This window comes from Podarcis liolepis, assembly GCF_965112155.1.
Source record: "Podarcis liolepis genome assembly, chromosome: 15".
NCBI classification, from domain to species: domain Eukaryota; kingdom Metazoa; phylum Chordata; class Lepidosauria; order Squamata; family Lacertidae; genus Podarcis; species Podarcis liolepis.
In genome coordinates, this window is record NC_139566.1 from 42,467,652 (window position 1) to 42,482,370 (window position 14,719).

Consider the following 14,719-nt stretch of genomic DNA (forward strand, 5'->3'; position numbering starts at 1 on the left):
TATTAATAAGGAAGACAATTCACAGCATCCTCTCTCATACTATGTAAGAATTTGGAATGCTTAACACCTGTATTTATGTTTTAGTACCACATTCCCATTATGCTCATTGTGATTGCTTAATATGATCTTATCCTTTTATATTTTGTAATGTAAACAGTTTTCCTGGCCTGAGTTTTGCTGAAGTGTTATTACATAGGAGTCATTGTGTATAGATTGCTAACAAAAAAATATATTTATTTTTGGGGGGGCTGTAATATGGGGAGAAATAGTTATTTGCTCAATTGTTACTTGATACATTGCAACCCCTCCTCCTTTGCAATAACTGTTACTGACTAAAAACGACAAATATATGTAGTGCTGAAGGCACTGTTATTATTCTGAACCTAGATATTATTCTTGAAGTACATAAAAGTAAAAAACAAAAAACACCCCCACATGATTAGTACTGCACTGGAATTGTTTTAATAGCTGCTTTGTAGTGTGTGTGTGTGTGTAGCCTACTGCTTTTCATCATTTTGTCACTTGTGTTTTTTAAGCAGTTGTTAACTTACTGGTTACAGTTTCCAGAATGTTAGTGGGTTGTGTCAGTCCCACTGCAGCAAAATCAACAGGGTCCTTGGGGTACCTTAACAAGTTTATGAGGGCCAAAGCTTTCCTGGATCAGAGTCCACTTCATCAGTGTGACCTTCAGCATCCTTCATGAATCTGTTGAAGTTGATTCTAGCTCATGAAAGCTTATTCCGCTATGAAAGTGCCTTTCTTGAAAGTTGATGCAAAAAACCCCCACCTTGCTAACAATCAAGTCCAATGAAGTCCAAGTCCAATGAAGTGGGCTACACACCATAATAAATTTGTCACACTTTAAGGTGCCCAAATGTTTAATGCCTGGTTTTGCTTCATTTTATAACCAAGTGTCTTGTGGTGGCACCTTAAAGACAAAGGTCACTCACACCATACATTGAAAGCACTCTTGTATGACTTTTAACAGGCATGGCTTCCCACAAGAATCCTGGAAACTGTAGTTCCTTGAGGGCGTCCTAACAACTCTCAGCATCCTTAAGAAACTAGAGTTCCCAGGATTGGTGGTGGTGGGGAGCCATGCTGTTAAAGTGGTGTCAGAGTGTTCGTGTGACAACAATCTGACACAACCAACACTTTATTGGATTGGCCTCTGCTTCATCAGAAGCATTACCTGTTGTTATTAGCTTCCTTGAGCTTTTTAAAGCAGGCTGCAGATGTTTCAAATCAAGGACAGCCAACACAGTGTCCTCCAAATGTTGGAAGCCAGACTGCTGGTCCATCTAACTCAGCTCTGTCTACACCAGAGGAAGAAGGACCCTGTGTCCCTCCAGTTCATAGCTGTCAATGTTTCCCTTTTTTAAAGTGAAATTCCCTTATTCAGAATAGGATTCCTCGCAAGAAAAGGGAAAAGTTGACAGCTATGCTCCAGATCAGCCTTCCCCAGCCTGGTGCCTTCCATATATTTTGGTAAACAACTCTCACCAGCAAGTATAGCCAGCAATCAGGAATAGGGATGGAGGCCATGTGGTTCTTCCAGCTTGACTCTATTTTCAGGCAGGATGCAGATCACAACCTGTCAAAGTCAGCTGGGCAATTATAGTTGGAAGCTCCTGCCCAACAAACTCGCTTTCCCAAAACACCAGACTTTTCGCGGTAAAGAAAGTGAAGGGGAATGCAGTGGGAAGGGTGGGGTGATGCTTTGGCTCAACTGTTATCTAACTTCCCCACAAATGAATCAGAGCAGTCTGGGATTGTCTGATCTCCATGCAAACAAATCAAGATGAAACCGAGCATCGTGAAGGGCGTGTAGTCCAAAATTTATTGAGGGTGCCAGGTCGGGGAAGCCCATTCCAGATGTTGTGGGGGCCCAGCTCTTTTCTTTCCCACCCAGCCAAGGACAATGGGAATCAAGAAGGCAACAGCTGGCTGGATCCGCATCCTTTTCTCTCAGCAGCCTGTGGGAAGCCGGGAAGAAGCTGGACCTGAGCGCAGCAGCCCTTTGCCTCCCTGGGATTCAGAGGCAAACTGTCTCCGACCTGCAGCCCCTGAGAGCCTTGTCCTCCGTGAATCCGTCCGCTCCTCTTGTAAAGCTGCCCAGGAAGGCGCCCGCCTCCGGCTCCTGGGTGATGAAGAGCCGCTTTCTGCCCGGGATCTTCCCACGTTCAGCTTCCTTGGAACATCCGGGAGGATTCCCCCCCGGGCAACACCTGGCGGGCCGCCCCGCGCCGCTGCTTCAGCCAAACCAAGGAGCCGGGGAAACCCATCCTGGGGAGCTGGGCTGGCGCATCCTCCGGCGCTGCCATTCCCGATCCCCTCGCAGAGCTGCTCCCGGATCCAGCCCAGCTGTTCTTCCCAGCCTGGATGGGGCGGGGGCGGGCCTGCGTCCTGGGCAGCCTCGTGGACCCTCCTCCTCCTCCTCCTCCCTCCGCCTCGGCCTGATCACAAGCTCAAGTTTATATTGGAAGGGAGCGGAGGGAGGAGGCGGAGGAGGGGTCTGGGGCTCGGCGGCGACCGAGATTTGCTCCTCGCCCCCTCCGTCTTCTTCCCAGGATGCCCACCGGACCTCCGGAGGGGCCGGAGTCGGGGTCGGCCGCGGGTGTCCAGCGCCGAGCTGCAGCCTCTAGCTAAGTTTTGCCGCGGCGCGAAGCCAGAGAAGTTTGCAAGTTGCTCGGCTCTCTGGTTCTGGGGAAAGGCCGCTCCGGTGCCCCGCGAGGCTGGCTGGCCGCCGCCTGGGCCGGGCAAGCGGGGGCAGGCGCAGCCATGGACGGCGTCTCCGGCCTGGGCTCGCCGGCGCTGGAGAAGAACGTGGCCGAGCTGACGGTGATGGACGTGTACGACATCGCCTCGGCGGTGGGCCAGGAGTTCGAGCGGCTCATCGACCAGCACGGCTGCGAGGCCATCGGGCGCCTGATGCCCAAAGTGGTGCGCGTGCTGGAGATCCTGGAGCTGCTGGTCAGCCGCAACCACCTCAACCCCGAGATGGAGGAGCTGCGCCTGGAGCTCGACCGCCTCCGCCTCGAGAGGGTGGATCGCATCGAGAAGGAGAGGAAGCACCAGAAGGTCGGGCGCCGGCGGGGATCGGGGCTTCTCTCGGGGGGGGGGGAGTGGGGGCTCGCTTTCAGGGCAAGGCAGCCCTTCTTTCCCGTGCGCGGTCCTCGGCTGCTTAGGAAACTCTGGCCGGCTGCGCGGCGCGCTGGTGCCGCAGGACTTCGCGGCATCCGCCTCGGGTGCCCGGGCGGGCTCGCTTTTGTTTTCTGCTCTTTACTCCTCAGAATTGAAGTCCTGCTGGGATCGGTGGGGTTTACTCGCGGGAAAGGGGCGTCGTAGGATTGAGGATCCTCTACACGGAAGTGGGTGGAATCCGTGCAGAGCATTTGCTGACCCCAAAGGAAAAGGGGGAAAGTCGCCCAGCCCCGAGGAAGCCTTTGAGCCCCTCCCTTCCCTGTAACTTACTCCTGGGGTTTACTCCTAAAGAGGGGTGGATGAAATGTGGCCCCTCGGGCCTCTCTGTCAGGCCCCCAGAACTCTCTCTAAACCACACACTCTCTCCCCCCAGGACCCTATTTTGCCCTCAAAATATTTTGCCTTGCTGGAAAGTGTCCTTTAACGCTGGCAATGGCTTTTGCTTACCGGGATGGTGGACAGAGAAGAGTGTGTGTAGAAATTAGCTTTCCGTGCTTATACAAAGGCAACATATGTGGCCCTCAAAAAGGTTGTCCAGAAGCAAATATGGACCTCAGGCTGAAAAAAGGTCTCCCTCTCCTGCTGTGGAATAATATGTCTGACATGAGGCGAGTCTCTGAACATGGGCAGAATGCCACTCCATCGCCATTGACTAGCCACCCTGTCCATACAGTTGAACATCATTCAAGTGAAAGGTGGGATATAAATCTTTAAAACAACCAACCAAACATATCTGGATACAATTCAGGTTAAAAGCTTCCAGATAAACTTCTGCCTCAGAACCACTTAGCACATCACTGATTCATCAATAAAAATTGCCTGGGTGGCTTACAAATAAAAATATGAAACACACAAGTATTATTTAAAACCAGCAATGAACAATAAAAATATATTGGAAATTCCTATTTGCATAGAGGCAGCATAAAACAATCTGCAGCCCAGATTTAAAATAAAAAGGGATTCACTTTACCCAAATTGACTAGCCTGAGCCTATGCATGGTTACTCCAAGTACCCAATGAGATTAACTCTTGAAATTAAGTGGGGATATACCGTATTTTTCGCTCTATAACACACACCAGACCATAACACGCATGTAGTTTTTAGAGGAGGAAAACCAAAAAAAAAAAAAAAAAAAAAAAATCTAAACGAAATAGTGGATATATGATTTTTGTGGTTCATGCTGTGGCCACAGACATGTGATCTGACAGTGAGTTTGGAGTAGCCCAATGCAAAAATCCTGAGGATCCATGCTTTGTAACCATGGAGGAGGGAAGGAAGGGGAACCATGGATCCTCTGCTCACGACTGCAGCAGATCCCCCCGCCACCCGCAGGCATTCACTCCATAACACGCACAGACATTTCCCCTTACTTTCTAGGAGGAAAAAAGTGAGTGTTATGGTGCAAAAAATACGGTAGTTGCAGTCTTAGAAATTAAGGTGCTCCTGGCACTCATTGAGGCAGAATTCCTATCCCATTTGATTCTAACCAGAAAAGAGGTTATTTGGTGATGAAACAGATTCTTACTATTTTTATTAATTACATTTATATCCCACCTTTCTCTCAAGGAACTCTTGGCACATATATGTTTCTCCTTATTTTATTCTCACAATGACCTTGTTAGGAAGGACAGACTGAAAAATAGTGATGGGCTGAAGGTGAGCCTCATGGCTGAGTGGGGATTTAAACTTGGGTCTCCCCAGGCTTAGTTTAGCATTCTAAGCATCCATCAGCCTAGCTCTGTACTCTGCACTTGGCAAGAGGCACTCAAGTTGTTTTTCTTATGAGTCCTACTTTTTACTCTAGAGTTGCTCTACAGTAAATCTAGAGTTGATCCCTGGCTTCAAATACAAGTTCTGGGGCTTTGAGGTTCTGCAAGCTGAGCTTGGACTATGTTAGAGCCCTAGGAAGAAGGAAAAAGAGATGGAAGAGATAAGAAAGGATATGGGATGGGAACTAGAGATATTAATTTATCCACTGTACCCATTCAGTTCTCCTAGAATTATGCTCTGAGCTGACATCAGCCTCCAATTTGGTTGTGCATTAAAGTGGTAAACGAGAGGCTAAAATAGAGTCACCAGCCACTAAAAAGATCACAGGCCTTTGACTCACTTCTCCCTCTCTCTGCCCAGAATAAATTGTGCAACAATAGCTGGGCAACTCTGGTGGATGGAGGTAACTGTTGCAGAGAGGCACTGCATAATTGTAATTCTCTGGAATTCATTGATTCCAAATATTGGGGTGTATAGCTTTGGGCAACAACAGCCCCAGGATAATCTCAGAGCTGCCACCCTTCCAGGGAAATTTCTCATCCAGATCACTTTCCATTCAATGAAAGAGCAAAGAATGAGAGGATAGGGAACCCTAAGTCTTCTGGGTAATTATTTCAAGCCAGCCCTGGAGAATTTATGGCCCTCCAGATGTTTTGGGGACTACAGTACCAAACACTGCTGATTATTGGCTGTGCTGGATGATGGGAGGTAGAGAACAACAGCATCTGGAAGGGGCACAGGTTCCTCACATCTGTTTTAAACAAAGCTTTGCCTGTAGTTAGCATGTGCTCTGTCTATAGGCCATATTGCATTGGGGCAATTACACCAGGTCGTCCTTTATCCTCACAACAGACATGTAAGGTAGGTTAGGCTGAGAGTTGGTGCCTGGCCCAAGGCAGGGAGTGAGTGAAAACATCAATGAGTTATGTGAGTGTTAAATGTAAAACTACACAAGATCAGTTATTTTTGTTTATCAAGGTCGGCAAAATGTGTTTGCGTTTTGCTGAGAGTTTTGAAACTGCACATGATCAGAATATTTTTTCATAGCCCATCAAAGCTTATGCCGCGATCCATTTGGAAGTCTTTAAGAACCCACATGACTTACTTTTATGGTACCTTATTTCATGCATTTGGTGGGGTGGGTGTCCTATTTTGGGAACTGCACCAGGCACCCCTCCCTCCTTAATCCAGCCTCTCAGTTCCTCCCTTGTGTGTTGCTTTCAATCTCAGAATGGAGAAGCGGGTGGGGAGGAGAGAAAGATGGCTTTCCCCAATCCACTGCCTGCTGGTGTCTTTCCTCATGGGCTTTGTTTGCTACTGGCACTGCAAAAAGTGCTTTAAAATTCCTTCCTGCTCAGCAGGTTTTAAAGCAATAACGGAAGAGAGGGGTGGGAAGGGAAGGGAGCATGGCTAGAGGAGCAATAACTAAGACCTCCTCCTGCGATAAAAGCTGGGGAGGGGGTTATTGGTTTGTTCTTGTTTCTAATATGCATTTTGTGTTTTTGTCTTGTATTTTTATGCTGTGAACTGCCTTCATCTACAGATGAAGGGTGGTATACAAATTTAATATAATAATACATATATAGCAAATATATATATATATATATATATATATATATATATATATATATATATAAAATAATATAAGATGAAATGGGTTAAGGAAGGTGACAGTAATACAAACGTAAACCAGTAGCAAACCAACATTCTCTGATCATATTGCATTGTGGGAAAGCAGCTATATTAGGCTTGCCAAGTGTGGTTGCCAGCTGACCAGAAGGTGGCATATCTTTGTGCCTTAAAGAGAAGCGGAGATCTACCAACAAAGCTTTTTCATAGCAAAGAGGTAAACATCAACATCTGCTGATGTCTATATAACAAGCTGCTTGGTAAAGCTTGCAGCCCTCAATATGTTGCTGGCCGGCTACTCTCATAATTCCTGAGCCATTCTGGCTGGGGTTGATGGGAGTTGGAGCCGGGCAACATCTGGAGAGCCAGAGGTTCTCCACGCTGACTTCAGTCGCAGGAGCAAGAGCTGAGAAGAATGCTGGCAAACATATGTTCTCCCAAACCTTTCCTGAGGCCCCACCAAGCATCTTTCTCTGGTTTTCTCCTTAACAAAGCCTCCCTCTGGAGCTGGGATCTCAGCCTTGGTTGTCAGTTTACTCTGCAGGCGCAGACCAGGGTCTTCAGGAAATTGAAATAGCTCCATAGTTCAGCAGCAGAGCAGCTGCCTTGTAGGGAGAAGTTGCAAGTCCAGTTTCTGGCATCTCCATGAGGAAGTGTGAAAGACTCCTGTCTAAAACTGCAAAAGTCTAATACTAGTCATTGCTGGTAGGGTATGGATAGCCTGTTGTTGGTCTACAGGTGGTCTATCACCTCTGGCCATTGGTCATGATGGCTGGGGCTGATGGAGTCCAACAAGATCTGGAGCAACCTGCTACCCTCCAGACACTTTGGACTACAACGTCCATCATTCCTGACTGCTAGTCATACTGACTGTGGCGGATGGGAGCTGTAGTCCAAAACATCTAGAGGGCACCAGGTCAGGGGAGGCTGATCTGGAAGGACACAGCTTCCACCAGTTTAGTGAGCTAGATGGACCAGCAATCTGATCTGGCATAAGGCATCTAAGTTCCTACTGTGTTCCTTAAACTTTCATATTTATTTATTTATTGCATTTATGCCTTATCTTTATTCTGTTGTGGAACTAAAGGCAATGTACATCAGAGCTTGGAGGTGGTGTCTTCAGCCATTGACCAAGGCCAGCTCTGTTGAGCCTCAGGAAAATTTGCTGATTCACGTGCCTCCAAGATCCTCCGTATGAAAATAGGAATGTAGGAAGCAGCCTTATACCATTGGTCCATCAACCCTAGTATTGTCTACACCAAGGTGGAGAACCTGTGACCCTCCAGAGGATATTGGTCTATAGCTTCCAACATTCCTCACTTTCAGCCCTGAAAACTGAGGCTGATGGGAGTTGTAATCCAATAATATGGGGGGGGGGTGGCTACACTGTCTGGAAGCATTTCTCCAGAGTTTTAGACAGGCAGTCTTTGCCAGTCCTACCTGGACATGCAGGGCTTTGAACCTGGAACCTTCTGCATGGAAAGGTGCTATAGCTAGCAAGATCTGGCCCTTCCATTGAACGGGAGACATTTGATCGTCCGGGACCTGAAAGTGATGGTATGCAATCTCACCCTCTAGGAGCTAGAGCTGGTGGAAGATGTTTGGAGAGGGGAAGCTCAAGATCTCCTCACCCAAATCGCCCAGCTTCAGGAAGAGAATAAGCAGCTGATGACCAACCTCTCCCACAAGGACGTCAACTTTTCGGAAGAAGAGTTCCAGAAGCATGAAGGCAAGTGGGGTAGCTAGAGATTCTTGCTGACAGCACTGGGTTCATTTGACCTGAAACTCAGTAAGAAACTGTTGGGGAAAGTATAGGAGATGGCAGCAGTCAGACAAAAAGTACTGACATAAGTCTGTATGGAGCACGTGACTCCGGTTGTATGACAAGTTCACTGGCTTCCTTTTGGTTTCCTGGACCGTTTCAAATGCCTGGTTTTGACTTTCACCACCTTTAAACCAGAATGGGGGACCTGTGTCACTCCACATGGTACTGGACTGCAACTCCCATTAGCCCTGACCATTGGCTATTCTGGCACCACAACTGAAAAGGCCCTTCTTTTTTGCTCACCTGCTGAGCCTCAGCTGGCAGAGGATACTGTGCAGAACCTCAGGTGCACAGGAGCGAAGTACATGGGGAAATAATGGCTTTTGTTGCAGTACCTTGTATATCACCTGTAATAACTATAGTAATTAAATGCACTCAGGCCAGATAGTCAATTATATGGGAGGGGAAACAAAGGGATTTGAGCTCTTGGCATGTGGGGCTAGTATTGGTCATGCAGACCCACTTAATTATACCAGGGAGGCTTGTAGCCCTCCAGATGTTGTTGGATTCTGACACTCATTCATCCCACCCAGCATGGTCAATAGTCCAGGATTATGGGAGTTTTAATCCAGCAACATCTGGAGAGCTGCAGGTTCCCCACCTCTGCTTTATAACAATTGCCTTTGTTGACTAGAAATTTGGGTGCTGTTGAGGAGGGAGAATTTTAAAAGAGCCTGCTGGATCAGACCAAAGGTCTATTGAGGTTCAAAATCCTGCTCCCCACAGTGGCCAGTCAAATTCTTAATTCAGAGAAGTCCACAAGCAGGACATGGAAGCAACAGCCCTTCTTTTCCTGGTGTGCCTCAGCAAGCACAATTCACTATTCACCAACCACAGAGGTTCCATTGCATTGCTGAGAATTGATAGATTTGAGGAGGAGCGGCCCAAGTCCTTTTTTATTAGTTTGTTTACATTCCTATACCACCTTTCCACCAATTGGTGCTCTTGAAGCCTTGAAGGCAAGTGGCGCCACCAGCCTTTGTAGCCGCGAATTCCATAAATCAGGGCTGAGGAACCTGAAGCCTAACAACATCCAAAGGGCCACAACTCCCATCTGTCCCTTAGTCAGCAGGGCTAATAGTTGGAAGCTGTAGTCCAGCAACATTACAGGGCTGCACAGTTCCCGGTCCAGCCATAAATGAACTCTGTGTTGTGTAAAGTACAGCTTGTTTTTGCTGAGTGCTGTATCTACTGCCAGCCAAATTCACTGGGTGAAAATTATTATTATTTTTTAATCATTAATAGCTTTGAAAAATAAAAGTTTCCAGGATGATTCCAATATTAAATACTAGCAGCCTGATAGCCAGTGCTGCTCAGGAATTTTAAGAAACAACCCACCCCCCGCAGTTTTGAAATAAGTTGTTAAAATCAGTGAAGTTTTGAAAGGTTCAGTCTGCCCTCTTGATTCAAAGCAACGTCTAATCATATCCAAATATAAATGAAAACTTGCTTCTTGATTTCAGGAACCCTCATGCAAAATTTGGTTATGATAAATTAAGGATATCAAAACACACAGCAAGAGACAAAACAAATTTCCAAAATATGAAGTAGATGTGTGGGCTGAAACATGAAATGAGGGGGATGGCTCCTGTCTTACCTCCATGACATCCCTTGGTAAACAAATCCCAGACAACCCTGCAGAATCCTGTGCAGCTTGCCCAGGTGGAATTAGTCATGCGCCATCAGGTCTTTTGCACGGCACCCACAGAACTGAGCTGCCAGCGTCATGTTTCACATAAAACTATTTTTATATGAAAGAATCTTCTTGGGAAGTAGTGGGTGCAGCACCTGCTTTGTCAAGATCTAGGTCAGCAGAGGAGCAGAACAGAACCTCCACAGTGGCCACAGGTGGGCATGTTTAGCCTGGAGAAGAGGAGGTTAAGAGGTGATATGATAGCCATGTTCAAATATATAAAAGGATGTCACATAGAGGAGGGAGAAAGGTTGTTTTCTGCTGCTCCAGAGAAGCGGACACGGAGCAATGGATCCAAACTACAAGAAAGAAGATTCCACCTAAACATTAGGAAGAACTTCCTGACAGTAAGAGCTGTTCGACGGTGGAATTTGCTGCCAAGGAGTGTGGTGGAGTCTCCTACTTTGGAGGTCTTTAAGCAGAGGCTTGACAACCATATGTCAGGAGTGCTCTGATGGTGTTTCCTGCTTGGCAGGGGGTTGGACTTGATGGCCCTTGGGGTCTCTTCCAACTCTATGATTCTGTGATTCTATGATTGCATCTCTCCTAGAGAACAGCCACTTTGCCCAGGTGGGGTGGAACCTGTACAGTGGTACCTCTGGTTAAGAACTTAATTTGTTCTGGAGGTCCGTTCTTAACCTGAAACTGTTCTTAACCTGAGGTACCACTTTAGCTAGTGGGGCCTCCCGCTTCCACTGCACTGCTTGAGCACGATTTCTGTTCTCATCCTGAAGCAAAGTTCTTAACCCGAGGTACTATTTCTGGGTTAGTGGAGTCTGTAACCTGAAGCGTATGTAACCCGAGGTACCACTGTACTCCCCTCCCCCGGTGCTGTTGAATAACAAGTGCAACTGCATTTGGGGTATTGTGTACTGTATGGGGTACCTCGCCTCACAAAGGGTATTGTTGGGAAAGGGTCAGAAAACAACCCCCAAAATGATCAAGGGGATGGAGAGACTCCCTCCGAGGAAAAGTTGCAGCATTTGGGATTTGGAGAAAAGGTGAGCAAGAGGCAGTGTGACAGAAGAGTATTAAATGATGCATGGCACAGAGAAAGTAGACAGAGGGAAGTTTTCCCTCCCTCTCTCAAAACGCAAGAACTCATGGACATTCGGTGAAGCTGGATGTTGGAAGATTCAGGACAGAGAAAAGGAAGTCACACCGTAAACTATGGAACTCCCTCCCACAGGAGGCAGTGATGGTCACCAGTGTGGACAGCTCCAAAAGAAATTAGGCAGATTTGTGGATGGCAAGGCTATCAATGGCTGCTAGCCTTGATGACAGTGCTGTGCTGCCAAGGTCGGAGGAAGTCATATTTCTGAACACCAGTTGCTGGGAAACACAGGAGTGGGAGAGGGCTGTTGCGCTGAGTTCCTTCTTGGGGGTTCCCATAGGCATCTGGTTGGGCTACGTGAGAACACGATGCTGGACTAGTGGGGCCTTGGCCGGATGAAGCAAGCTCTCATAAGAGCACAATGTCCCATCAGTTCTGATTCACTAGGGATGCTAGCTGGGGTTGATGGAGTCGTAAGCCTCTGTTCTCAATCTTTGAGGCAAGCTGCAAGCCTATCCCCACTTACCTGAGAGCAAGACCCACTGAATTCAATAGGGCATATTTGTAGGGAGCCATGCTGAGAACTGTGTCATCAGTCCATGAAATGTCTCAGAACATTTAAGCTGCAATCCTATGCATTGTTGTTTATTAAACTATGCCTTGACTCTACATTATGCATAAACCCAGCCCACCAGTTTATGTTGTGTTCGCTGCCAACAAACCACAATCCAGCACTATGGTTTGTTGGTGGCTTACAAACCTTGGTTTGCTTTTAAGTATGCTAACCCGATAACCATGGTTTGTTTGGTGAATGCCTGGGGTGGGTTGGCCAAACTGCAAAGGTACAAAGCAAGGGCATCTGGAAAACAAAACAAACTTGGAAGGAACAAGCCATGGTTTATTTGATACTCTGTGGGACAACTCATAGATAAGGATTATGTGTGAACCAGGCTCTACCTACAGTGACTGACAGCAGCTTTCCAGGAAATCAGGCCAGGGGTCTTTCTCAGCCTTGCCTAGAGATGCTGGGGAATGAACCTGGGGTCTTCTGCATGCAAATGTTGTAAGTAAAGGTAAAGGGACCCCTGACCATTAGGTCCAGTCTTGGCTGACTCTGGGGTTGCGGCACTCATCTCGCTTTATTGGCCGAGGGAGCCGGCGTACAGCTTCCGGGTCATGTGGCCAGCAGGACTAAGCGGCTTCTGGTGAACCAGAGCAGCGCACGGAAATGCCGTTTACCTTCCCGCCAGAGTGGTACCTATTTATCTACTTGCACTTTGAATTGCTTTCAAGCTGCTAGGTTGGCAGGAGCAAGGACTGAGCAACGGGAGCTCACCCCGTCGCGGGGATTCGAACAGCCAACCTTCTGATTGGCAAGTCCTAGGCTCTGTGGTTTAACCCACAGCGCCATCCGCATCCCTGCAAATGTTGTACTCCGCCACTAAAATACGGCTTTTCTCCATCTTAGGCTATTTTAAAAGAACTTGCAACTGATGCCTGAGTTTGGTTATTTCCTCTTTCCTCCCCACCCATTTCCTTTTGTGTCATGTCTTGTTAGATTAGGAAGCCTGAGGGCAGGGAATGTCTTGTTTCTTATTGAGCTATAAGCTGCCCTGGACATATTATTTGTATGAAGAGGTGAAAATTCAATGAATCCGTTACCAACCACGATTAGGAAAGGGAGTGAAATGAAAGGCTACCGTTCTGAAGAGTCCACCTCACTCAACTCAATGGGACTGGCTTCTGAATAAAAATGCATAGAAGCAGGTGACCGAGCTATAAGCGGTCCTACAGCACACCCTTCCTTGGAAACAAATTGTAAGCCTATGGTATTTACTGCTAAACAAATGAGTATAGGATCAGGTGCAGAGCAGCATTGATCACAATGCCATTCTGTACATCTGTGCTGAATCAACATTTAGAATTAATTAGGGTTACATACTAAATAGTATTTATTAGTTGCTTTAAATAAGTGTTTTAAAATGGCTTACAAATAAGTGTGTGTGTGTGTGTGAGAGAGAGAGAGAGAGAGAGAGAGAGAGAGAGAGCAAAGCACAATTTGAAGCAATCAGACCATAAAAGCGATCTCTCCATCCCCTAACTACCACATATAGCCCCAAAAGGGATGTGTATTCACAAAACATACCTACATACACACAATAATAATTATTGCAAGTAAAAAGTAATGCTCAGATGTGTGGGGGAAAAACATTTTAATCTAGTGCCAAGAATAAATGAGTAAATCTGATCAAAGCAAGCAGGTTTCTGATCTTTTTCTAGGCAGCAAAATATGCAACCTTAGCAGAATTTAGCAGGAACCACACCAGAAGCTCAGCAAGTAATGCAGCTTCCAGAATTGGAGAGGCTACTTGCCTTGAGGGCTCTTCATTACCACAGGTGCTTTCTGAGCATCCTTTTGATGTGGGGGGTGGAGTCACCTGCTTAGAGAATCCTTAAGGTCCACCCCAGATTTCACACAGCAGAGCTGCAGAGAGGAAGAAACAATCTCAGTGGTGAGACTTATTTTTTTGTAGAGACATCCCTAGTTTGGGTTCAGGATATGATTTAGCTTGTTGCTTGGAAATTTTAGAAAGGTACTGGGAGTCTGATTACGCATATGCCACCCTCCCCAACAGAAACCAAAATGGGAGGAACAAAATTAAGAAAATCTTGCAATGCAGAGAACTTAAAATAGAGATTTTTTCTTAATGGTTGGAAGAATTAGGGGGGCACGCTTAAACTATGCCCTTAGGGTTATTTTTCTAAGCCCTAACACTTTTTAAAAACTAGGTAGTCAGTTTGGAAGCCATCTGCAAATCCCTGTAGTCGTTAATATTGGCTGAGAAGCAAATAAGCTTAGTAATGGAAGAGAGGTACTGCTACACATGGGACCTGCAGGCAGATGTTGCAGTGCGGAGTGCTTCTGTTCAGGGTACCAACAGCTATGATAGTTTCCTACTCCATGCCATTCCCCCTCAAGAACATGAGAAAAGGCTGCTGGACCAGACCAATGGCCCATCTGGCCTTATATCTTGTTCTCACAATGGCCAACCAGATGCTTATGGGAAACTAGCAAGCAGGATTCAGGCCCAAAAGCCCTCTCCCCTCCTGTGGTTTCCAGCAGCTGGTATTCAGAGGCATTGCGGTCTCTATGGAGGCAGAATAGCCATGGCTAGTAGCCAAGATTTTAAAAGTCAAATTTAAAACTACTTAATTTTACTTAATGGCGGCTACTGAGTCTTTTATACTTTTTATGTGCTTAATATATTGGAATTGCCAGTGTTTGGTGGTTATTTCTCTTATGGTTTTGTTGTCTAAAGGCTGAATGAGTAGTAGGTATGATGGGACTACAACTCCCATCATCCCTGACCTCCATGCTGCATGAGGCTGATGGGAGTTGTAGTCAATATCATCTGGAGGGCACGACATTGGCTATCCTCCAGATCCTGCTTGGCTACAGCTCACATCATCTCTCACCATTGACCAAACTAGCTGAGGCTGATGTGAATTAGTGTTCGTCAACATCTGGAGGGCCAAAGGTTT

The 14,719-nt window shown here is 46.7% G+C and overlaps 1 protein-coding gene across 2 annotated transcripts in view; it reads left to right on the forward strand.

Annotated features, from left to right (window-relative positions):
• Nucleotides 1–2,359: 2,359 nt before the first annotated feature.
• RILPL1 (Rab interacting lysosomal protein like 1) overlaps nucleotides 2,360–14,719 on the forward strand; it is a 35,930-nt gene continuing 23,570 nt past the window's right edge. The window contains exons 1-2 of one of the 2 annotated variants that reach the window (XM_083476464.1): nucleotides 2,360–3,081; nucleotides 8,183–8,333. In XM_083476464.1, the coding sequence (XP_083332590.1) occupies nucleotides 2,782–3,081; nucleotides 8,183–8,333 (451 nt within the window). In that variant the 5' untranslated portion in view covers nucleotides 2,360–2,781. The remainder of the gene's footprint in view (nucleotides 3,082–8,182; nucleotides 8,334–14,719) is intronic. The other variant, XM_083476463.1, reaches the window with a different exon arrangement.